The sequence below is a fragment of the Alosa sapidissima genome, chromosome 6, assembly GCF_018492685.1.
Source record: "Alosa sapidissima isolate fAloSap1 chromosome 6, fAloSap1.pri, whole genome shotgun sequence".
Taxonomy (NCBI): domain Eukaryota; kingdom Metazoa; phylum Chordata; class Actinopteri; order Clupeiformes; family Clupeidae; genus Alosa; species Alosa sapidissima.
In genome coordinates, this window is record NC_055962.1 from 23,316,275 (window position 1) to 23,340,799 (window position 24,525).

At 41.0% G+C, this 24,525-nt stretch overlaps 1 protein-coding gene and 2 long non-coding RNA genes across 3 annotated transcripts; 2 read left to right on the plus strand and 1 right to left on the minus strand.

Moving 5' to 3' along the window:
- LOC121712296 lies at window positions 1-1,167 on the minus strand. Its single transcript, XR_006032577.1, has 2 exons — window positions 1,073-1,167; window positions 1-454 (listed from the first exon to the last, which is right to left on the minus strand). It is a non-coding gene; the product is annotated as an uncharacterized LOC121712296 (long non-coding RNA).
- Window positions 1,168-11,831: 10,664 nt separating this feature from the next.
- LOC121712297 lies at window positions 11,832-13,524 on the plus strand. The gene is made up of 3 exons (XR_006032578.1): window positions 11,832-11,888; window positions 12,028-12,080; window positions 13,239-13,524. It is a non-coding gene; the product is annotated as an uncharacterized LOC121712297 (long non-coding RNA).
- Window positions 13,525-15,687: 2,163 nt separating this feature from the next.
- kcnk13b (potassium channel, subfamily K, member 13b) lies at window positions 15,688-20,746 on the plus strand. The gene is made up of 2 exons (XM_042096436.1): window positions 15,688-16,363; window positions 18,443-20,746. The coding sequence occupies exons 1-2, from the start codon at window positions 16,027-16,029 to the stop codon at window positions 19,375-19,377; spliced, it is 1,272 nt and encodes a 423-aa protein (XP_041952370.1). The 5' UTR covers window positions 15,688-16,026; the 3' UTR covers window positions 19,378-20,746.
- Window positions 20,747-24,525: the final 3,779 nt, after the last annotated feature.

Here is a 24,525-nt window from a genome sequence, read left to right on the forward strand (position 1 = left end):
TACAGCTCTGCAATTTTATTGAGTTTACAACACTGTTGGGGAATACAGTGCAAACAAGGGAATAGATAAGATGGGCAGATTGTCTTCCCTCCCCCCAAGGGTGAGCACTGTCCTCACCCTTCTTTATCCATAGGTCCCTCTTCACGGTGGCGTTCCCCAGGCAACATGGGCAGAGAGTGGCTCAGACACGGCGCATCCTCCTCATGTGACCCTCATTGGGTGATCCCTTGTTTGTGTGCGTTCATGTGATAAAAGACCATACTCACTCACACTTCACTCTGCTATTATCTTGTGGCTGCTATGGCAACAGTGCTGTAGAAATGTATTGCTGATCTATACTGTAGATCTGAGGTTTTGCCGTTGATTGGTGTTTTGTGGTCTACAGAGAGAGCATCCACATTTGGTCACATGTCCGACTCCCTAACCAGTAGGCCACGGATGCCCAGGATTGGACCTGTGAAGACAAATCATGAATGGATAACATCAGATATGAATAGCCTAAGAAGGACGGCTGAGGCCGTGGGGTTGATGGGGGCATGGTGAGGTCTTCAAGAGCTTGAGCTGCTAGGGGAGTTGAGTGCACAGGTGCTCTGATTGCCTCTCCTCAGCTCATCAAGGTCTTGAAAAGGCTCCCAAAATATCATGTTACAGTGAAGCTGTGTCTATTTTTGTAAATTTCAACTGGGTCATTTTCCAAGGATGTCCATTTTCCATGACACTCTCCACATGACATGACGTTTGTGTAGAAGAAGCATTTACATGCATTCAAGCCAGTATGGACACACTCTGAGATTATAGTATGTGACTACAGCTGTTATGTTAAAGCTTTGTGTATTTTTGGGGGTTGACTCTTAGCAAAAACCCATTTTTTCTTTCAAAAATATGTGCTCATTCATGTGTATTACTTCCACCAACAAATCAAAGTATTCTCGTAGAATCTGCCATTCAAAATGGACACAAAGGGGAATCCCTACATCAAGTTATTTTAAATGGGTGCCGTTTTAGAAGGACTAGCAACACAATGGTTTTTAGTTTTACTACACATCACAATCACAATCACATTTTACTGAACTGTTGCAGAGGATATCTTCTGCTCGATGGTGTTTTAAGCCTCCAACGTCGTCTTCCAGGCAGCGCTGCCACCGTTGACTTAAAGGCACCTAATCCTAATTGTTTGCAAGGACTGCTGCGCACCCGGATGTAAGCAGGCAAGCTGCAAACAATCAGTGAGATGATCCATCAATCATCATCAGACTGCAAGCCTTATAGCCTCTATCAAACAAAGGTAAGAACGCGCCATATTTATTTGTGTACCGTCTTCCAGCGGGCAGACCTCAGCTAAAATGTAGGCTATGTAAGAGAGACCTTTTGCGGGCTAGCTGCATGTTTTAGCGAGTTAACTAAAGTTTGTTGTCTGAGCTGTCAGCCAGCCAGCCAGCCAGCCTGTTGTTGCACTACTTTAGTGGAAACTGGACAGACAAACAGTATGGTTTAGCATTACCAAAGATCATTTTATCAACCGTTTCTGGTGTGGCCTACTTTGGCCGCGCAGGTTAGACACCAAAGCAACGTTTCATAAGTGGGAAATCAAACATATGACACGCACAAACAGGCAGCGCACTTTTAAAATTTTTATTGGTAGCCTACCTAGCTGCCATAAGCTATATGGTTCGCATTAGCGGCTAGATGTAATGCAAAGTAACACTGCAGGGTAATTCTTCAACTATGATACTTTTCTTGTCCTTGGAAGAAATAAGAAAAATTAAAAAATATTTAGGCTACTTTTGTTTTTGGTGGTGGAAATGGCATTGCCCTAAAAACACAGTTTATTTGCTTCATAGTAGGCCTACTAAAGAATCTAGTAGAAAAAAAACATCAGAATTACATAACATATGGCAGGGACACATTTTTTTTGTTTGTTTTAAATCTTATTGCTTTTAAATCTTAAATTTGTCTATGTATGTCATGTCATCTCCACCACACTTTGTCATTTCCATCACAACACATATGTTAAGTTAAACATGTAAAAATAATACAACATACAACATTTCTGGAAAATTAATAAATTGAATATTTTGGCTGATATGTGTAATATTTAATAAAATACATGTTATTTTTGCTTGAAAACGTTTTGTTGTGTTTTGGAAACATGTGATTGGGCAGTCGTGGCCTACTGGTTAGGGCTTCGGATTTGTAACCGGAGGGTTGCTGGTTCGAACCCCGACCAGTAGGAACGGCTGAAGTGCCCTTGAGCAAGGCACCTAACCCCTCACTGCTCCCCGAGCGTGGCTGTAGCAGGCAGCTCACTGCATTAGGATTAGTGTGTGCTTCACCTCACTGTGTGTTCACTGTGTGTTCACTGTGTGCTGAGTGTGTTTCACTAATTCACGGATTGGGATAAATGCAGAGACCAAATTTCCCTCACGGGATCAAAAGAGTATATATACTTACTTACTACTGGAAATGACAAAATAAAATATATATTATTCAAGTGAAATCTTTACAGCCACTATTAGGGCAAGTTTCTAGAAAGAGTAGATAATTAAACCATGCAAAAAGATTTTTACTGAAAGATGTTACATCTGTCTATTTACTGATTGCTTAGTAAAGATATGGAGACAGCTGGTGTTCCACTATGCTCATAATGAGCAGAGAGCTGGTGTCGGATGCCTGTGGGAATACATCTAACTGGTGAATATATCAGCAGCTCATGAGATGCACGCTGGCTCTCTAAATGGGATTCTCAGAGCACGCCTTTGACTGTACTGCAACAACTAACCTGATGGATTAACAGACAGGACAACTTGATCATTCCTCAGTCGACAGAGAAGCGAGCGAGGTTATTGATATGTATGGTGATGTGATTTGGCTCGAGCTAATTGTGCAGCAAGTCAATGAGACTGTGGCAGCCAGGACAATTAGAGGATGAGAGAGGATAATGGCTCAGACATGGACAAGTCAGGAAAATCTTTTCGATTACAGAACATTTTCACAGAACTACCCGTCCACACAGTACTGGTGGTAGTAATGTAAACACTGTTTCAGATATGCAACACACATGATTCCATTGTCTACCTACTCTAATGTGCACATAAGAATTTGTGTGCACATGTGTATGTGTGTGCTGCTTCTACACAGCTTGATTAGCAGCAGAGCATATTGATTTTCCCATATTTTGGTGTGATTCTTATATTGCTTTGGAGTAATGCATTTGGTGGGTTATGTTATGTGTGTGTGTGTGTGTGAGTATACACACCCGTGTCAATCCATAACAATTTGGCACTGGAAAGAACAACAGAGGATCAGGCTGGCAGAAATGGCCCTGGCACACAGTCAGCATGAGTGAGCTGAATTGATTGAATCTGTTTGGACCACACATATCAACCTGTGGGTCTGCAATCACCCCCCCCCCCCCCCCCCCCCCCCACACACACACACACACTACCCCCCTCCTCTGAACTGCTCCTTTGAGGAGACGGACCATCATCTTCAGTAATTGCCTTCCAAGGACACCATCTCTCTCAGCTCTCCTGTTTCCCAGGCTGTGCTTGTTGAGGCCTCTCCTTGGCAACAGCCTCAAAAGGCTGCCTTACGTAATCAGAAACATAAACAGCAAAATATGTTTTAACTTTGAAACACAACCATATTACACTGCCATGGAAGGAAATGGGGACCCTCAAGAATATAATATTGACCTCACCTCCCAATAATATTAATAATGTTCAAAATGTTCTCATTCAAATATGGACCCACCTTGTCTATCCATTCCCCCCATACCCTGGCCCTAATTCATCCACATCAATATTTCATGACGTACACAAAGCACATACATATAAATTGTTTAATCATGAACATTAAGGACTGGTTTCACATACATGGACATACAAGAACATTTTAATCTGTTGTGTGCCTTCCAGCAATTGTGACCACACATCTTCGACGCTCGCAAATGTGCACCATTGTCAGCATTGTAAAATGCAAATATAGACTGCACCACAGATAGACAGGTCATCTGCTGGAAACATTAGGCCTAGTTTTTGGTAAAAGTTTTCTCCATGGATTCCTGGTCAGAACCCCTATTGGAACAAATTAAAACTTGGGGCATGTTGAATTTTGTCCAAAAATACATTATGGCCGCTGTATTCCAGAATGGCACATTTTAACACACTTTTTCCTATGCTATGGAGATATTTCCAGTAGAAACAGTGTCATTTTAGCAAAAAAAACTGCCCTTTTCTATCAAATACATATTTACAGAGGTTAATTGATGATTTTAAAACCCTAAGTATTTTTCTAACAATTTTGAATCATTAAAAAAAATCATAATTTTGTCAGATATTTGTCAAATATCAGAAATAATCAAATTTCCTTCAAACATAAGCCTCTTACAGGTTAAATACAGTTCAAATAAATTGGGTACCTTAAATTAAACATTAACAATGGCATTTAGACATTTTCCCAAAAACTCAATATAAATTCAATAATATCCCCAAAATGGTGAATTTTTGGGTCAACACTTTTGGCTAAGCTAGAGGTTTTTTTCTATTAATGTTATGTTCTATTATTTTTTCTATTAATGTTAATTGATATAAGAAACAAGATGGGTCCATAAAGGTGATGGAATTACAAAAAATACTATTTTATCACTCGGCTAGATATATTGTTACTATTACTATATTAATGATAGTAATACTTAGAGCTGCTGAGAGAAAATGACGTAAATCCAGAGATGGAAATGGTCTTAGCTACCAGTCTTTGCTATCATCTTTTTCATTCACTGTTACACTTGCAAAAAAGACATTCTATCAGAGCAAGATTGAGAGCGCAACTGACAGTAGAAAACTTTTTCAACTTTCAAGTCTCTTCTCAACCACTGCCATCAGCTACTTCACTGTCAGCAGATGACTTTGCAACATTTTCACTGAAAGTTGCTTCACCTTCCTGTTGTGTTCATTTTATGTTTACTAGTTTTGTGTTCCCGGTCAAAAATGACAGCTGCATTATAACTTGTTATAAATACACAGTAACACACATATTATTATCTAATGTTGTGATAGACCTTTGTATCAACTTGTGTTCTATTGGATATAACCAGTTTTAAACTTCCATTTGGTATTTATGGCCTGCAGGCCTCACTGACCTGAGCTCATGCAAGTAAGAAAGGGGAAGATTCCATTGGGGAAAGGTTCCAATGGGGGCTGGCATAGAAGCAAAGAGGGGGAGTGAGGGTGTGTTTGTGTGTGTGTTTTAATGCACAGAAGTGTATACAGTCCATCTGATCAATAAGTATGTGCCTGGACTCAATTTTATACACTGACCATTTTTTTCACCCATTAATTTCTAATGGGTAGTCATTTTTGAGCGAAAATACACATGGGTGTTCTATAAAACAGTTAAACAAGTTAAATAAAACACTCATTGTTGTACAAAACACCGGCTCTCTGCTCATCCGACACCAGCTCTCTGCTCATTATGAGCATAGTGGAACACCAGCTGTCTCCATCTCTTTACTAAGCAATCAGTAAATAGACAGATGTAACATCTTTCAGTAAAAATCTTTTTGCATGGTTTAATTATCTACTCTTTCTAGAAACTTGCCCTAATAGTGGCTGTAAAGATTTCACTTGAATAATATATATTTTTGACATTTTATTCCAAAAGTCTAACTGTCATTTCCAGTATAAGTAGGTATATACAGTATACTCTTTTGATCCCGTGAGGGAAATTTGGTCTCTGCATTTATCCCAATCCGTGAATTAGTGAAACACACTCAGTACACGGTGAACACACAGTGAGGTGAAGCACACACTAATTCCAATGCAGTGAGCTGCCTGCTACAGCCACGCTCGGGGAGCAGTGAGGGGTTAGGTGCCTTGCTCAAGGGCACTTCAGCCGTTCCTACTGGTCGGGGTTCGAACCAGCAACCCTCTGGTTACAAATCCGAAGCCCTAACCAGTAGGCCACGACTGCCCAATCACATGTTTCCAAAACACAACAAAACGTTTTCAAGCAAAAATAACATGTATTTTATTAAATATTACACATATCAGCCAAAATATTCAATTTATTATTTTTCCAGAAATGTATGTTGTATTATTTTTACATGTTTAACTTCCAATGGGGGCTGGCATAGAAGCAAAGAGGAGGAGTGAGGGTGTGTTTGTGTGTGTGTTTTAATGCACAGAAGTGTATACAGTCCATCTGATCAATAAGTATGTGCCTGGACTCAATTTTATACACTGACCATTTTTTTCACCCATTAATTTCTAATGGGTAGTCATTTTTGACCGAAAATACACATGGGTGTTCTATAAAACAGTTAAACAAGTTAAATAAAACACTCATTGTTGTACAAAATATCAAAATTTGTTTTGTGTGTTCAGATGCCCTGTGTTAACAAAGCCAAGAAGCCTCATGGTAGTGAGAATAAGTTAACAATATTTTTTAGAGAGAAGAATTATCAATCGGTCATATTTGACTGAAAACACAACAGGATAAGTGCTCAGTTTGATGAGCCCATTAGGAGAGCTTTGCCTGTGAATTGTTGGACTCTTTCTCTCCTCGTCCAACAACATGCCCTTTGGATCCTGTCCTGTCTATCTATCCTGTCCCGTCACCTACAAGTATCTGGGTCTCCACCTGGACAATAAACTGGACTGGTCAGCCAACACTGATGCACTCTACAAGAAAGGACAGAGCAGGCTGTACTTCCTGAGGAGGCTGCGGTCCTTCAATGTGTGCAGCAAGCTCCTCAGGATGTTCTATCAGTCTGTTGTGGCCAGCGCCCTCTTCTATGCAGTGGTATGCTGGGGAGGAAGCACAAAGAAGAAGGATGCGACTTGACAGGCTGGTAAGGAAGGCTGGCTCTGTAGTGGGAGCTGAACTGGAGTGCATCACTTCAATATCTGACAAAAGGACCCTAAACAAACTGATCAACATCTTGGACAATGAATGTCATCCGCTCTACAGCACTATCAAAAACCAAAAGAGCTTGATCAGCTGGAGACTTCGCTCACTGCCATGCACAACTGAAAGGCTGAGGAAGTCATTTGTTCCTAGGGCCATTGAACTGTTCAATGCCTCACTAAAGTGAAGAGGAGAGATTCTGCTTAGTCTGTCTGCCTCTCCATGTTTTGAGTACTGACTGCCCACTACTGCTTTACTACTGTTTTACTAATGTACACAGCCTAATGTTTTCACTACTGTTTTACTGCTACACTGTTTTTCATGCTATATTAGCACACATGATCAATGGCTGCGGTCAGGCTTCTGCTACAATACTGAATGAATGAATGGCTATAACCCTATTACCTCAACCTGCACTGAAATAGTTTTTTTTATTTTACTTTGTCTACATTATACTTTACTCTCCTATTTGTCCATATTATTTATGCTGGTCTCTAGACCTTACTCTTGCACTGTTGCACTGTTAGACTAATGTTGGACTACTTTTTGCACCTTCACCATGACACTCACTCCCTTTAGCACCTTACCAGTCCCGGCCCTGTCACTACAAGCGTCTTATGCTTGATCACCCTCAAGTACATTGGACTTTCTTATTTAATTTATATAGTGTATTTAGTTTTGTTAGTTTTCTTATCTTTCTTATCTTCTACTGTCTTTATTGTACAGTGGAGTTTAGTTATATGTTTACTTATGTTTACCATTTCTGCTGTAAGTGCATGTTGTGTGTGATGTCTGTATGTTACTGAGACCCTTGAATTTCCCCTTGGGGATCAATAAAGTATCTATCTATCTATCTATCGATCTATCGATCGATCGATCGATCGTCTGTCACACCTGCTGTTCTGCCAGCAGTCATGCATGTGTTTAATAGTTCCTTATTCTTTTAAACAGGCAAGGGTTATGTCTTTGCTAAAAAAAAGTACACTTCATATTGATTCAATTGATGAAGAACTACAGACCTGTCTCCCTTCTTCCTTTCTTGTTGGCTTTGGAGGAAGTGTTCTTCAAGCAAGTCTATGACTTCCTGTATCAGAACAAACTGCTAGACCGTATATGCAGTCTGGTTTCAAGTGTGGTCATTCTACTGAAATTGCTCTGTCTGTGACTGAAGCATTGAGAGTAGCTAATGTAACCTATTTACATTTACTGTTACTGTTTAACCTGCGTGGTTCAGCCCTGCACACGCCCGGACTCAAACCCGTAAACAGCAGCACCTCATCAGGAGTCTGCTCAGTCATAATTCTACTAGACTTACCTGCAGCCTTTAATACTGTAAACCATGACATTCTCCTTTCTACACTGTCTGAACTGGGAATTTCTGGGAAAGATCTTGGTTTGAATCCTACCTTAAAAGGCGTTCTTTCAGTGTGTCTTGTATCAAAGTATCATGACCTCACCACACATTTGATGATTTCTGATATTTGACAAATATCTGACAAAATTATAATTTTTTTAATGATTTAAAATTCTTAGAAAAATACTTAGGGTTTTAAAATCATCAGTTAACCTCTGTAAATATGTATTTGATAGAAAAGAACAGTTTTTTGCTAAAATGACACTGTTTTTACCGGAAACGTCCCCATAGCATAGCAAAAAGTGTGTAAAAATGTGCCATTTTGGAATACAGCGGCCATATTGGATTTTTGGACAAAATTCAACATGCCCCAAGTTTTAATCTGTTCCAATAGGGGTTCTGACCAGGAATCCATGGAGAAAACTTTGACCAAAAACTAGGCCTAATGTTTCCAGCAGATGACCTGTCTAATATGCTACAGTACCAAAGACCGCAAGGCCAGTAAAGGTTGCACTTCAGTCTCCAAGTTGCATTCACCACTGGCAGGCTAGTAGTGGAAGTGAGTCATGGAGAGAAACAAATCAGACTGACAAGGTCTAAGGGAACATGCATTTGGTTTTCTACATCATTAGGTGGGTTTCTACATCATTGGGTGGGTTTCTACATCATTGTTTTCGGATGTTTCTGATTCGCTGTCCACTTAATCATATAAAGCAAAGCCAGAGTTTTCAAATGAAAACGGGACTGACAGCGTTTTCAAATCGTTTTGTTTCAGAAACTCAAAAATGCTCAAGTAGTGTTGATAGGAGGCAAAAACTTAACAAAGGTGTTTCAGATTTGAATGAAAATGGAATGGTGTGGATGTAACAGAGGTTTATTCCATGTACAGGAATATGTCCATCATTTTTTCCCACTCCTTTCACTCCTCCCTCTCTCTTTTAGCTTATTTGATTCTGTCACATCTGCCTACAGTCTTTCTGCCGTTGACTCCACTAATGATCACAGTGTCAATCACTAACAATGGATAGAGTCAGTGGAGAGAAATGTAGAATACTGTATCAAGGCAGGATCTGCACAGTGGATCTGCTTCAACCCCCTCTGGTCTGCACCGTTAAACCGTTAAATATGTATGGTGCCACTGTTCTTTTTCCGCTCTATCATATGATTTATTGTATGCTGTATTTGTTTGTCACATGCCTTGTTTGCATCCTATTGTTAGGGCTTCAGGGTCTGCTTGTTTATGTAGCATGGTTTTAATGCTTTGCAGTACTGTATGGGTGCCATAGTAAAAAACAGTAACTACATGTATGACATCCGTGAAAACCATGGCAACCGTAATCCACTCGGTCCTAGCAGGACTCCTCACCTCCCCCTGTTTAATAATGCATTTCAGAATCAGGCAATAGGAGCGGGCTCTTTTCATTGTGTTGTGACCTGGAGTACATTTTAACAGTCACAGACAACATGGCATAACCAATGAATAAAAAAAAATATTCCTAATCAAATGAACAAGGGACATAATTGTCTCTTAACTCCAATTACTGCTAATGCAGACCTTTTGCCATAATAACTGCATTAGCTTGTTGAACCGCTAAAGTGGATAGGCCTAAGCTAAATACTGTACATAGAAATGAGTGAGTAAGTGACAGGGTATTGTAACCGCACTTTGAATGCAATTGATTTTTCAGAGGCGGAGTAGTCGAGGCTTGCAAGGAGAGAACTGTAATAACAAAAAAAGAGCAATACGCTACTAAAGCGTCTGCGTCCGAGACCTTGCTTGGCAGAGAATAGCCTAACTGACCGTGTAAATGCGTACGTTTAGGATAGCCTATTTAATGTCAAAAGCACAATTAAATAATTCAGTGGACATCACGTATTGTATTGACTGCTTTGAATGATGCTTTCTTAAACTAGCCTACCTTGTCACAGATTGAGTGGGCCATAGAATTCTTTGAGAATCACAAATGTAATTTTCTATTTTAACGCGGGTTCTGCAGCTGTGGGCCAAGTTAAACTTTTGCGCTCCATCATCGGAAGGGTGAATGTCGGAAGGCATGGGTAGTCTATTGGAATCATTTCGGTGCACATTTGGAAAATTGAATAAGTGATGCTGACCTGCAGTTGGTGAAACTACACTTGAATGATCCTCGTGGGTTTGTGTCCAGGAAAACGAATGAAGTTGCGCAGGAACTGCTTTGCGCAAGGCAAACACGCACCGACCGACCCGATATGCTCTGCGTGTCCAACGCTACAAAAACTCCAGTCGGAGAGCGTGTGTAGCCTATTAAAAAAATATTTTATCCCAAATGCCATCAGCATTCTTAACCAAACTTAGTGACAACATGCATACCCGGCTGAGCTTTACAGCTATATTTAAACTTATTTATTAGTTGTCTATAGGCTATGTTTAGATTGATTACCCTTTTTTGTACTGTACTTGTTTTAATTATATCTTCAATGTGTCTGAGATGTTGTTTGTCCATCTGTCTGGTGAGCCAAACACAAATGTCTATGGTGTAGGCTAGCTAGCCTACATTAAATATTTATTTTATTCTATTCTAATCCACCATGCGTAATGTAGGGATGGAGAATGTTTTTCAAGTAGGCCTAGCCTATATTTAGGATTCAGCTGAAAAACTCTAGAGCTCTTGAAAAACTCGTTTGGAAAAGAATGGATAGGCTATCGTGTGATGTCGTGGTCTTATCGCCCTCTCACGGTGAATTGTACGGATGAATATTACATGATTTTGTGCTTCTTTGTCAATCGGACCTTCGTCAAAATGAAACGCCATTGTATGACAAGTGTAAAAATAGCGGCCTGATTGAACATGCACTGAAATAACCGAACATAATTAAACATAACCTGAACAAAACCTACCCCCTACCAGGTTAAGTTCATAGCCTATGTTACCATAGTTACTTACATATCCTAGCCTGATCATTTTTGAGCTTTCTGGAACTGAAATCCCATGTTTACCGTTTACTCTGGGTTTACATACCCAGTTCAGTTCAGAGCCTATGTTACCATAGTTACTTACATAGCCTGATCATATTTGAGGATTCTGGAACTGAAATCCCAGGTTTACCGCTAACTCTGGGTTAACATACCCAGTTAAGCCAGTAAACCTGCTTTCTGGAATACCCTATTATACAGTATGTCATGTTTTTGTGTTTATGGTAATTATTATTATTCTGTTAAATTCTAGTCTATTGCTAATATTGATATATGTCATGTTTTTGTGTTTATGGTAATTATTATTATTCTGTTAAATTCTAGTCTATTGCTAATATTGATATTTTTGTTTAGGCTATATGATTTTACTTTACACTGTTAATTTTAATGTAAATGCAATGTTTATTGATGTCATTGTAAGTGGCTTTGGACAAACATAAGTGAGCATTGACATTTGACCTTCCTCATCATTTAAAGTATCTATCTATCTATCTAAATGAAGACCCATTACTTTGAATTTATAGACTTGGATTTTGGCAGAAATGCAGGATAGCTATGTTAACAATGGTCATAATTGGCATGCACAAATTCTGAATTCATCACCTTCATTAGGCTATGCAGTCGGAGATCACACGGGGGCCATATTTCGGTCATTTGGTAGAAGACATGAGTCAGGTAAAGCATCCAGTCTGTCCAAATAACTCCCACTTCAGCAACATCCACAACTGCACACATGCATACTCTCATTTGTCATTCAATATCTTCCTATGACATAATTTTCACTGTTTCGTTGTTCAACCTCACCCTTTAACAGCAAAGCAACAGCGTTTTCCCCCATATGGAGAGTGACAGATGGCACCATTTCATGTTTGTATTCATTTGCATTACTGTAACTTCCGCTTTGTATCTCTATTGCTAGGGGAGAGCCTGGACAATTGAAACACGGGACGAATGAAACAATCCAGTTTTCTCCGAGTGTAATGATGATAGACCGATGTCCTTCGGTCAAAACATAGAGCATGTTAACCTCCTTCTATCAGCCAAATATCTTCCTGCTATGTCATTTTATCACGGAGTTACTGGCGATAAACGAGTTTTGATGCGCAGAAGTAAACTTCGCGGTTACATTTTTTCGATTATCAATGAGTGTTTTTCATGTAAAGGTTTGACTTAATGCTTATTCAGTAGACCATTTAGTGTTCTCCACAATCCCAGACTTTCACATCGCATGCTTGTTTACATGGAAATCAAAACAAGCTAAAGTGACATATGTCTGTGTCGGGACAGTTGAATATTTAAACAATCATTTATGGAGGTAAGACATAGAAAAACAGTTTTAGGAAGATGCAAATACATTTGGGCCCACCAGGTAGGGGGTTGAGTTTTCCTATGTTATCCTATGGAGACTGACAGCCGGTGGGTCGTTAAGCCTACTTATTTGGATGTGCATTGGCCTAACCCACGTAAAAACCTAGTGAAACGACATTTTCAACAATTTAAACATGATATAAATGGGAAAGCTTACCGTTCTAGCTATAAACATGGCAGAATCATCCACAGGGCGACATTTCAAAAACCGCTTACACGCTTCATGATGATGGCAATGAGTTGTAACAGACATGCACAAAGACGTATAGCCCTGCAACAATCTATCTAAAATAAAACCTTTTGGGAGTACCATTCATGATATGTAGTAAAATTTCGAAGTTGTTGGACGTTTATATGGCTTAAACTGTATGTTTCATTCCCCTTATGTTGTTTCAACTGTCCCGACCAGGAGGGACGAATGAAACATTATGCACGTCCCACTTTTGTTGTAATAATTCCTGAACGGTTTTGTTCAAAGCTGAAAATGCATCTGTATTTGACAGAGGACAGGTGTAGGTTACTAGTGACCAAATATTAGCTTTCAGTGTGGTACGATCGCTTTGTAAATTACGTTTAATTAAAAAGTGTTTCAACTGTCCCGGCTCTCCCCTTTAACATTTGAGCAGATAATTTTACTTTTTCTCTATTTTGCATAAGGCCTCCATAAGTCCACAAGGCGAAATGGACTGTGACGCAGCTTCTTCACAGCCAATTTCAGCTGGCTCATATCGGCAAGAACCCCCCCCCCCCCCCCCCCCAAAAAAACAAACAAAAAAAAAAAACAATAGCACCCTGACTATTGACAACAATTCTGACAACAGCTCTTGAGTGATGACGATAAATTACTCAAGAACAGGCCAAGACTGACAGAACAGAAGGTTGGAACAAATGGCCACATCATCTATTGTCATAAAGGCACAGTAAATAGTCACTGCGTCTGAATCATTTTAATGGGGAAATATTCATTTTAGTCTTTACAAGGACCACAGAAGCCAAACGATCTACTCTGACGACAGTAACCTCATTCAAATGGATTGCCATAGTAAACACACTGGTACCACTTTCACTTAATTAATAGAAATTTTAGCCCAACATCATAATTTATTGATAAGCTTGCAGTATATGTGCATGGTGGAAGTTTAGAGCTTTGTTTAATAATAGGTACTTAGACGAGCATACCCTATGCACTCTGCACACATAAAGTGAGACTTATATTTCAATGCAGTGACCATGTGAAATTAGGCTACATCTCTGATCTCTAGGATCTGAATCTAGGATCTCATTTATATTCCAGCTAAACAGACGTTCAAGCTATCAATAGCTCCTTTTCAATGTCACATACATAATTCAATTTCTGTTTTGACACCAGCTGTGACATTTGCCAAAAGTTTCGTAGAGTGTCTCAGGACAAATTCAGCAATCCTCTAACCAAATCTGAAAGGTCAGGCCTTATTGATCACTGCGTCTGACAATGTCTGCTCCCCTCCCAAGGCACCAAACGCCAAGCGTTACCAAATGTTGGAATCATGCTTAGCATTCCTGTTGCTCAGATCACAGTGGTCACACCCTGTAGCATGGGCTTCAATATGTCTCTGTGAAATAGGATGTATTGTCACTGTCATTGCACAAACATTACCATCAATTGAAATGAGAAGAGTTCATTGTCTTGTATTGTGCAAACCGTCTGACAGAACATACATTATGTGGATAGGCTTTCCAGTCCTCACTTGGCTTCAAATGTTTAAAACAATTGTGCCTTAGGCCTTGCATTTTTGTGCTTTGGACCTAGTGGACTGATGAGAACCGGTCTTCATTGAAACAGTCAAATGATTGTGCCAAAATGTATGGTCGTGTGGCAGTGATTTTAACACTTTTTTGATTTCTAGTTCCAAAAACTGATAAGGTTGTATAAGTCACAATGTCGTGCCACAGCAAATTGATACTGTCACGATACTTTGCACAATAACAATAATATCACAACACATCAACTCTGCAATACTCGATACATTGCAAAAGATGAATATATGATACGTCACAATATCTGTGTAAATAAAGATGGAATTATGTATTTATTCATTGGATTTCACCACCGATTTGAAACAAGGATACAAGGAAGTTTATTGTCACATGCATATAGTTACTGGAAGTAAGAAATGCAGTGAAATTATGTCTGGTGTCAGCCTATTTGTGCAAAGTGGGGGGGGGGGGGGGGGGTAAAAAGTGCAGTAGAAGAGGGGTTTAGTAGATTAAGTGGCAAGGGCTGCATAAGAAAGGTGGTGGAGGATTGGAATTGGGGGGGAGGGGGGGGGGCACCAACAAGGAGCACCCAAGAGCAACAGGGCAAGGAAAAACTCCCTTACCAAGGAGGAAACCTTGGGCAGATCCACGGCTCAAGGGGTTAACCCAACTGCCAGGGGTCTTGGTGTGTGTGTTGGGGGGATGACAGGGGAGATGTGATAGTGTGCTGTGTATGTGGGGAGAGGGCAGTGTGCAATATGTGTGTTAGAGAAGCTTCCTCATGAGACAATCAAGAAACTGTGTACAAAGTGAATTTTAGCTTAGTGCCTCTTAAAAATCTACAGATATATATTATTTTTAATGAGCAAAATATTTATTTCTGAAGAAATAAACAGATTTTAAAGCATATTTCAGTGTTTCTAGACACAGTGTTTGTGCTTAGGTTTATGCATGAATTTGATATTAGCAAAGAAAAATGTATCGATATTTGTTGGTAGCGTATAGATATTGCAAAAAAGTTATAGAATATACAGCCCTGCTGTGTCCTTATTTTGTCCCACCCCATTCTATCTACTTCAACTAGCCATGTCATGCTGTCCAATTTTTCAGTTTCATGTAATATCTTTAAACAGTAGTCTACTGTTAGCCTATAATCTTTTTGTTTCCACTGAAAAAGTTAAGTTGTATTAGGCTACATCTACATTAGGTGATACCTGAAAGATTGTAGGAGACAGTCAGAGACAATGATTTGTTTTTTGTTTCTTGTGAAAAGTAAATGGAGAGTCGAGCAAGGTGTAGGCAGGTCTTCAACCCATCCTGAGGAGAACTCTTCTCTTGAATCCTCATTCGCAGGGGTAAGGTTGGTATCTCTCTGAGGCTTCGAGGTTCGATGGAATATTGAAGAGGAGGAGACCAACCAGGAGATCGAATATAAGTAGCCTACAAATTCCCTGAACAGTCTGCGCGATCTCCAGCACGAAGTGCGTCACGCACACGCACTCAAATGGTTTATTCAACTATGGATCAATTCTGACATATCGCACCAGATTGGAAGTCCACGGTTTAGGGGCGAAGAGTAATCAACCACGACGGGGAAGAATGTGAAGCGAATGAATTTTTTGTGAACATCTTTGTTTCAACTCGCTGGTGTAGAACCTGCGAGGATGTGGAGACGCTTCAAACACACCTGTTTGACAGTCACCACATAATGGCTTGTCGGAGTGGCTGCTGCTGCAGCTTCGGTCCACTGAATGAAGACAACGCGAGATTCCTTCTGTTGGCAGTGTTAATAGTTATTTATCTTTTGTGCGGCGCCGCTGTCTTTTCAGCCCTGGAGCATCCGAAAGAGAAACTGGCGAAGGAACGGTGGGTGCAACGGTTTGAGCACTTCAGCCAAAAGTACAACCTAAGTAAGAAGGAGCTGGGCAACTTTTTGAGGAACTATGAAGAGGCAAATGTTGCAGGTATCCGGGTGGACACCACGCGACCGCGGTGGGATTTCACCGGTGCATTCTACTTCGTCTGCACGGTGGTGTCAACCATAGGTAAGAATGGGTCATTTATTTATTTTTTTGTCTTGTGTTCACAGTCATGACTTGGTCTTGCACTTGGAAATTAAATCTTTAAGAGTGATTTTTGGTTTCTTATCCCAATTTATTGGGCATAGTGTTGATGGTGTTTTTGCATCCGATTGCCATAATACGATTCGATTGTCCTGGCCCTTTTTATTTTAGATAAATAAATCACCTTTAGTGGCGCACTGATTTTTATTCAGTGATGCCAATAGTGGAACATCAGTCTGCAATTAGCTTCTGACATCCCCTCCCCCCCATAGCCATAGCCTATGACTAGATCATTTAAGCAGCAATTATCAAGAGAAATATTATATCCTTCCAGTTGGTCTTCAAAAAGATTCAATAGAACGAGTTGAAGTGTTGTTTAGTGGTGAACACTGCCGATGATTTGCTTTTATTTTCACTCACAACAATAAGTGTAACCATGTAACAAAATAATGAGATGGTGATGATGGTGAAATGTATAGAAACTAAATGGAAATAATAAGGTATGTCATCCCCATAATTAAGCCTAAACTTAGATATAATTGCAGGATGCAGCCATTGATTTGGAAATGGTGATGTTGCTTGGTCTTAAACACTTAGATCTTCAATAGTCATGTCCCTCAATCAAGGGGTTATCTCATTCACAGACACATCTCCACTCCTTCAACATACTACTCATTTGTATGCGTAGCGTGAGATCAAGAATCCCCTCTCACCAAGACATAGGCTTTGAATTTATTACATCACAGGGAAAACAAACTGGCCAGAGATTACGGATTAGAGATTAAGAAGATAATTTCATGCAAGCATCCAGTGTGATGTAAACCACCAAGTCCCCCAGCTATCCTGATACATTTTTGAGGTGGTCGTGACACATGCACCCACAGTGATCCTGTATACAATGCATTCAGACATCAGAGCACACTGGTCATGCATCCGAAGCACTTAGCATCCATTAGCTCAAACTCCGTCTCAGGCCCAGGACATGGTAGAATACACAGGACCACCTCTCTGCGGAGAGATCACAGAGCAAAGACACACACACACACACACACACACATATATATATACACGCACACACTTACACACCCTGTTTAGGTGCTGAGGTGCAGAGCTAAAATAAAGAGACAGACAGTCAAAGATCTGGGTGTCGTCACCAATGGCAACCCGGCTCCCGTGGTGCGTTTGAAGCACGACCTGAAGTAGGAGGGGTGTTTACACGGGGGGGGGGGGGGTGGAAGTGGTTCACATGTGGCTCACATGTGGCTCATTAAGGGGCAATTAAGAATTGGACTCTAATGAGCCCCGGAGCCTTATCTCCCAGAGTGAAGCACCAAGCCAGAGCAGCTGGAAGGGGATTGCCCAATATAAACTCACGGCAGGGCACGGCTGCGTGAGTGTGTGGGTGGACGGTGGAGGTCTTCGGGGGCTGTGCATGCTGCTCTGCATGAATCAGTGAGTGGATATTGCTCTTTTGAGGTGTCATGGCATGGCTCATGACATGAATTACAAGGGAATTTGTATATTATGAACAAATGTGGCATTGAATGTATATACAGTAATGTGATGTGTTAAAAAATCATGTGAGGTATAAGTTTAAGTATAGTATATATACATATATAGTATATATTTTTTGATCCCGTGAGGGGAATTTTGGTCTCTGCATTTAACCCAATCGGTGAATTAGTGAAACACAAACAGCACACAGTGAACACACACTAATCCCGGCGCAGTGAGCTGCCTGCTACAACGGCGGCGCTCGGGGAGCAGTGAGGGGTTAGATGCCTTGCTCAAGGGCACTTCAGCCGCGGCCCACTGGTCGGGGCTCGAACCGGCAACCCTCCGGTTACAAGTCCAGAGTGCTAACCAGTGGGCCACGGCTGCCCCTGCACCAGGAGCTGTAGAGCAAAGAATTGACCATCTGTTCATATTTATGACCATCTGTACATATTTTTTAGAGGTTTAATATTCCTTTTATCAATGGTATCAGCAAAAAAGTATCCGGCATTGTAGATTATTCTGAAATAATTGTTTTAAAAACCGTTATTTCTTTTGCTGTCACAGGGTTTGGGATGACAACCCCTGCCACCATAGGAGGAAAGGTGTTCCTTATCTTCTACGGGCTCATAGGCTGCGCAGCCACCATTTTGTTCTTCAACCTCTTCCTGGAGCGCGTCATCACCGTGATTGCCTTTGTCCTGAAACTCTGCCACGAACACCGCCACCGCCGTAAAGCCGTTCTTCCCCAAATCGGCCGGCCGCCCCATGGCTTCGCCCACGGCCACAGCCGCACAGGGCTGGACGGCTCGGCTGGGTGGAAGCCCTCGGTGTACTGCGTGATGTTGATCCTGGGCGCGGCGGCCATCTTGGTGTCCTGTTGCGCCTCGGCCATGTACTCGTCGGTGGAGGGCTGGGGCTACCTGGACGCCGTCTACTTCTGCTTCGTGGCGTTCAGCACCATTGGCTTCGGCGACATGGTGAGCGGTCAGCGCGAGGCCTACGAGTCGCAGGGCGCCTACCGCCTGGGCAACTTCCTCTGCATCCTCACCGGTGTCTGCTGCATCTACTCGCTCTTCAACGTCATCTCCATCGTCATCAAGCAGGTGCTCAACTGGCTGCTGTGGAGGCTGAAGGCGCTGTGCAGCCCGGCCGCGTGCCAAGGGACAGCGGCCGTCATGAGGGGCGCGCACCACTCGCGCCGGAACGCTGTGGGCCCAGGGCGCAGTGGCCCACGTCACCGCGACCCCTCCGTCGACACTGATGGCGCCAACGAGAGCGAGACGGACGGGCGGCGCATGTCCGGCGAGATGATCTCCATGAGGGACTTTCTGGCTGCCAACAAGGTCAACCTGGCCATCATGCAGAAGCAGCTGTCCGAGATGGCCAATGGGCATCCCCGGCAGACGGGCTCCGGCTCGCGACACAACGGCTTCTCTGGAGGGGTCGGGGCACTCGGCATCATGAACAACCGTCTGGCAGAGACCAGTGTGGACCGGTAAACAGGAATATATCTGACAGTTGTTTGAAGTGACCTATTTGGGTTGATGTGCTATCCCGAGAGAGAGCGAATCCTCACTTGTGTCTAGTGATTTCTTCCACCCCTCACAACACAGAAAGGAGAAATGCGTTGCAGAAATGTGCGACTCCCAAAGCATTCCCTGCAGTCTCCCTGTGGCTCACACACAAAGCAGAACTTGTTTGCTTTAATGAAGCCTCGGGTGAGAGCAACAAAGAAAACACCTTTGAGAAAGAGATAAATCTGTCTCCAGACATGGCTTCTTTTTCATATGTGTTCTTTTTCAACATTACAGCTCCATCACAGAGGTGCCATTCTCATTATACCATTATATGTTCACATCCTGCAGAAAGACATCCTCTTCAGACAATTGCTTTTTCTTTTTCTAGAATCCAAAAGGGTAGACTTCCAATGTGTACAAAGGACGAACAGCTCTGAAATACCACCTGAGGGGAAAAAAGTGGGATTTAACAAGCCAGAGGCACTTTGAAATTGTGCAGCACAAGCAAGGCACTTTTAAGAGTATGAGTCGAGGTTTGGTGTCAGTGTTATGACAGTCAGTGCTTCGCATCGGCTTCTATTTGTAGTACAGACACAAAGATGTAGATACGATACTTCCCTGCGTAGTTGCTAACTCCAACCCCAGGTACGGCCCATATGCTACCCACATCTGGCCCAGATTCTGCCATCAGGGGCTTTTTGACCTTCTCCCAGGTGTTCCAGTCTCTCTGTCTACAACCAGGCAGCTCCAAACGATCAGCTCCGTGAAAGGATGCCAAGTGGAGAACCGAGAGCTGACTACTCTGTAATAGAAGCTGTGAGGATACCTCTGTCTGAGCCAGGTACAGTTTGGCACGTGGCCCCATTCTTTCCCCAAGGCACAATGTCACAAGAGCCGTGACGATCATGTCTTCCCAACCTCGTCACACACTACCATTCACACGTTACTGTTATGATGATTGCACAATGAGTGTTGCACATGAATAGGCGAAGAGATTGCTGATATATTTTTGTACAAATCAGTATGCTCTACTGAGGATTTTAAATCACAGTATATTCTGCCACAAGCTGGGTTTTCTTTTCTGTCTATAAGGTATTGTTAACACAGTTCATTGTATATTGCTTTTAGTTGACCTTCAATCTCCCTGGAACAATAAATAATTCAAAATAGTTAAGGTATAACACTATATTATGTGAGGATTCCTTCATAACATTGATGAAAGGCAGTCAACATGTATGAAGCAGTAACTACAAGAGTTATTGGTTTATTCATGTTATAATTATGCATTGAATTATGTTATTTGGGAAGCTTTTGTAAATCATAATGTATGAGTGAACTGAAAGAAAACAGGTTTGGCACTTTACTTCATAAATAATGTTTAAGATAATGTTTTGCTGTTAAGTGAATGCATTAGTGTTACTTACATCTCAATGTAAAGTGTTATAACATTGTGTCAATAAAACAAATAAACATTGAATGAAACATTCTATCATTGTTTTGTTCATTTTAATTGCATATTTATGATTATATTATTAGACCATGCATTCAATCTTGTTTTAAGCTCCCACTTAAATGAGTAAAATGGTACATTTTATTGTCAAAAATAAAATAAATTGTACTGTCACAGATAAAATCTTGGCTTATACTGCCCTACAAAGCCAAAGTGCAGTATCTACGAAAATTCCAAACTGAAAAAAACAGCATTGTTGTTTGTCTTTCACACTGTATTTTAGCAGATACTGTAAAATAAAAATCCCTATATCTTCAGGAAATGTTTCGGGTAGAAGTGTTTCTCCACGTTTAAAATATCTTAATTCTCTGTTGGTAACAAAGGAATTGGATACAACAGGAGAAAAATACTTGAACCAGAATGATATTTTTGCAAGCCTAGAAATGTGTTTTTGTTTTGACAGGGAAAGCTATGTGTTGCATCTAAAACAATCTCATAAATAGTACTGCAGGTATTTATATCATGCTAATTGTTCAACAGTAACATTGACGAAAACAATACATAATCAACCTCATTAGTGCTTTGTGTTGCAAAGTTGTCATGGTAACAGCAACACTTTTACAGTAGCCTAGGCACACATGAAACCAGCTGGCACAGAGAAACAATGCATCAGAGTTGTTGTAGGCCTAATAGAGTGGTAGGGTGAGCTCTGGAAGATGAAGACTTAGGGACTTGTCTGTGTCAGGGCTGCCACAATTAATGGATTAATCGTTAGTTGTCAACTATGAAATGAATTCATTCATTTTGGAAATTGGTTAATTAGTTTGGGTAATTTTTATGGAAATTTGCTGAATTTGCTGGTTGCTGCTTCTTAAACTTTAATATTTTCTGCTTTAGGCCTACTTACTCCTGTGACAGTGAACTATTTACATTTGGCGTGTGGACAACAGAAGGCATTTCAGGGCAAAATCTTGCTTTCAACATTTTTTCACCATTTATTGACATTTTATAGGTTGAACAACTATTGATAACAAACAATTGATCAATCAAGAAAATAATCAAGAGATTAATCAACTATGATGAAAACTGTTTGATTTGATTGGCAGCTGTAAGGAGCAGTGGTGAGGGTTTTTACAGAGTCACGACTCTTTTATCCCCATATATTACTGAGTGCACTTGTGGAGATCTGCACTCCATTTGGGGGGTATTTGGCTCTAGAGGTATTTCTTAGTAAAAGTTGGAAACAGGACTTTTTATCATAATTAGCATGTTCTGAATCCAACTAGCCCTGTTCCCAAGCCGAATCTTGAGTTTTTGACCATCTAATTAGCATAAACAAAATGGCTGCCAAAATGGTGATTTGGGGCACTTTCTTCAGACTGGCATCATTATACCATGTAAATACATTAATATTGTTCATGTGTGCATCTCAGAAATTTCCTGGTGGCAATAAATAAAAAGTCAAGGTTGTGAAAGAAATTAAAATGCAAAAAAAAAATACCATACTCTTGATTATGTTTACGCTCCTCTTTGGCAAAGAGTCTGGGCCCACTTCCCCGATAACGACGGAGACACGCTCTTAAGAGGGTTTTCTACGATTCATCTTACGATCGTTCGTTTGGTTTTTCCGACTGTTTCCCGAACATGATCGTAGCGTGAACGCGCATGCACTGCTCTTAAGGTGCTCTTAAGGGGAGCTGTCCACGTTAATAGTTCTGAAATATCCTCTGATTTGACGGTGAGGTGACTGCACGTCACAGCTATAGGCCTACCATTTAAACTTCGGATCTACACATTAATTCACATCAATACGAAAATAGAAACACTTTGACATCTGCATGTAAGCATCCCAAGTCGGTTATATACCACACAGAGACATACATAATTGTAATTATTTTAAGATTAGATTGTTGCACCATGCAATAATTTTTCGCGGTGCCACTTAAGAACACGTTTGAAGATAAGAAAGAAGTCGAGTAAGAAAGAGAGGAAATGTGTAAGCTTAGATTTTGATGCAGTAGGCTACAGACTAAACCACATGTTGCTTTCTCTGCGTTTTACCTCATAGGCCTAATAAAATATTCACTTAGCAAAGATAATGTCAAACTATTCTGGCAACGTCTCGTTTCATAACTTGATTGCATTTTTGTCCGCTTTTCATCACATTATTATGACCATTAAATGTAGGCTATTTTGCACGCTAAAATCTGATTCATCACAGGTAAACACAATAAAGAATGGGAACGTAAATTGGATTATGTAAATTGTAATTCCTCTGTATGTCATGTTGGTGACCTCAGTGAGAAGTACTGTTAAGACGCTCTTAGCCGGTAACGAGTACTCTGGAGCACTCGTAGATCTACGAGTGTTTTCACGATGCTCTTAAACTACGATGGTTTCGGGAAACAGTCGGCAAATCTTAAGACGTTCGTAAGAGGGACTTTACGACGCTCTTAGGCTTAAGATGCTTTCGGGGAAGTGGGCCCTGGCCTGGCTTCATTGACTAACGTCTTCTTCCTGCTGCACTTGTTTAAAAGAGTAATTGGAGTTCCTTTTAACCAATCACAAACAACCGTTAACTAACAATCTAGCATCATATCCTTTATTCCAAATGGGAGAGATGGCCAGCAGTCACACATTTCATTTGATTAGATTATTTTAGATTAGATTAGATTCAACTTCATTGTCATTGTGCAGAGTACAAGTACAGAGACAACAAAATGCAGTTTGACTCTAACCAGAAGTGCAAAAAAGCAGAAAGGTGCAAGGTAGAGGTCTGCACTCCAGCGGTAGACCCTGACGCAAAAGAGTGCGGCGCGGGACAACATTTGAAAGCTCTTTGCGGGAGCGGGCGGGATGAGAGAGGTGCGTTCGCGGGTGTGGGACAAACCGATGATTCACTGCACTCCCGCAAATTAAATATGTGCGTAAAATTAAATATGGAAATGTAAAAGTAGTGTTCATAACTATAGTTCAGCTGGATGTGCTGTTAGGCAGCATTAAAAAACGGGGTTTAAGCATAACTGACGGATAGCAGGCCTAGGCCTATAGCCTATTGTCGTTTACGTGAGTTCAATTAGTTCCTGCTGCTCATTGTCAAAACTAAAAAATCGAAAGCATGACAGAGGAAGAGGGCACCAGACTAGGCCTACTTCAGTTGTTAGCCTACATTCAGAACCAAGAAGCTGACATCTGGAGTCTTTCTGGCTCTGTAGTGGGAGCTGAACTGGAGTGCATCACTTCAATATCTGACAAAAGGACCCTAAACAAACTGATCAACATCTTGGACAATGAATGTCATCCGCTCTACAGCACTATCAAAAACCAAAAGAGCTTGATCAGCTGGAGACTTCGCACACTGCCATGCACAACTGAAAGGCTGAGGAAGTAATTTGTTCCTAGGGCGTCAGTACTGTTTTTTGAGTACTGACTGCCCACTACTGCTTACTACTGTTTTACTACTGTTTTACTATTGTACACAGCCTAATGTTTTCACTACTGTTTTACTGCTACACTGTTTGTCATGCTATATTAGCACACATGATCAATGGCTGCGGTCAGGCTTCTGCTACAATACTGAATGAATGAATGGCTATAACCCTATTACCTCAACCTATTCTTGCACTGAAATAGTTTTTTATTTCACCTTGTCTACATTACACTTTACTCTCCTATTTGTC

Excerpts from the sequence above, each read along its gene's own strand:
- kcnk13b (XM_042096436.1), top strand. The coding sequence starts at position 16,027 with ATGGCTTGTCGGAGTGGCTGCTGCTGCAGCTTCGGTCCACTGAATGAA. Across the intron at positions 16,364-18,442 it reads CACGGTGGTGTCAACCATAG|GGTTTGGGATGACAACCCCT; the intron begins GTAAGAATGGGT and ends TTGCTGTCACAG.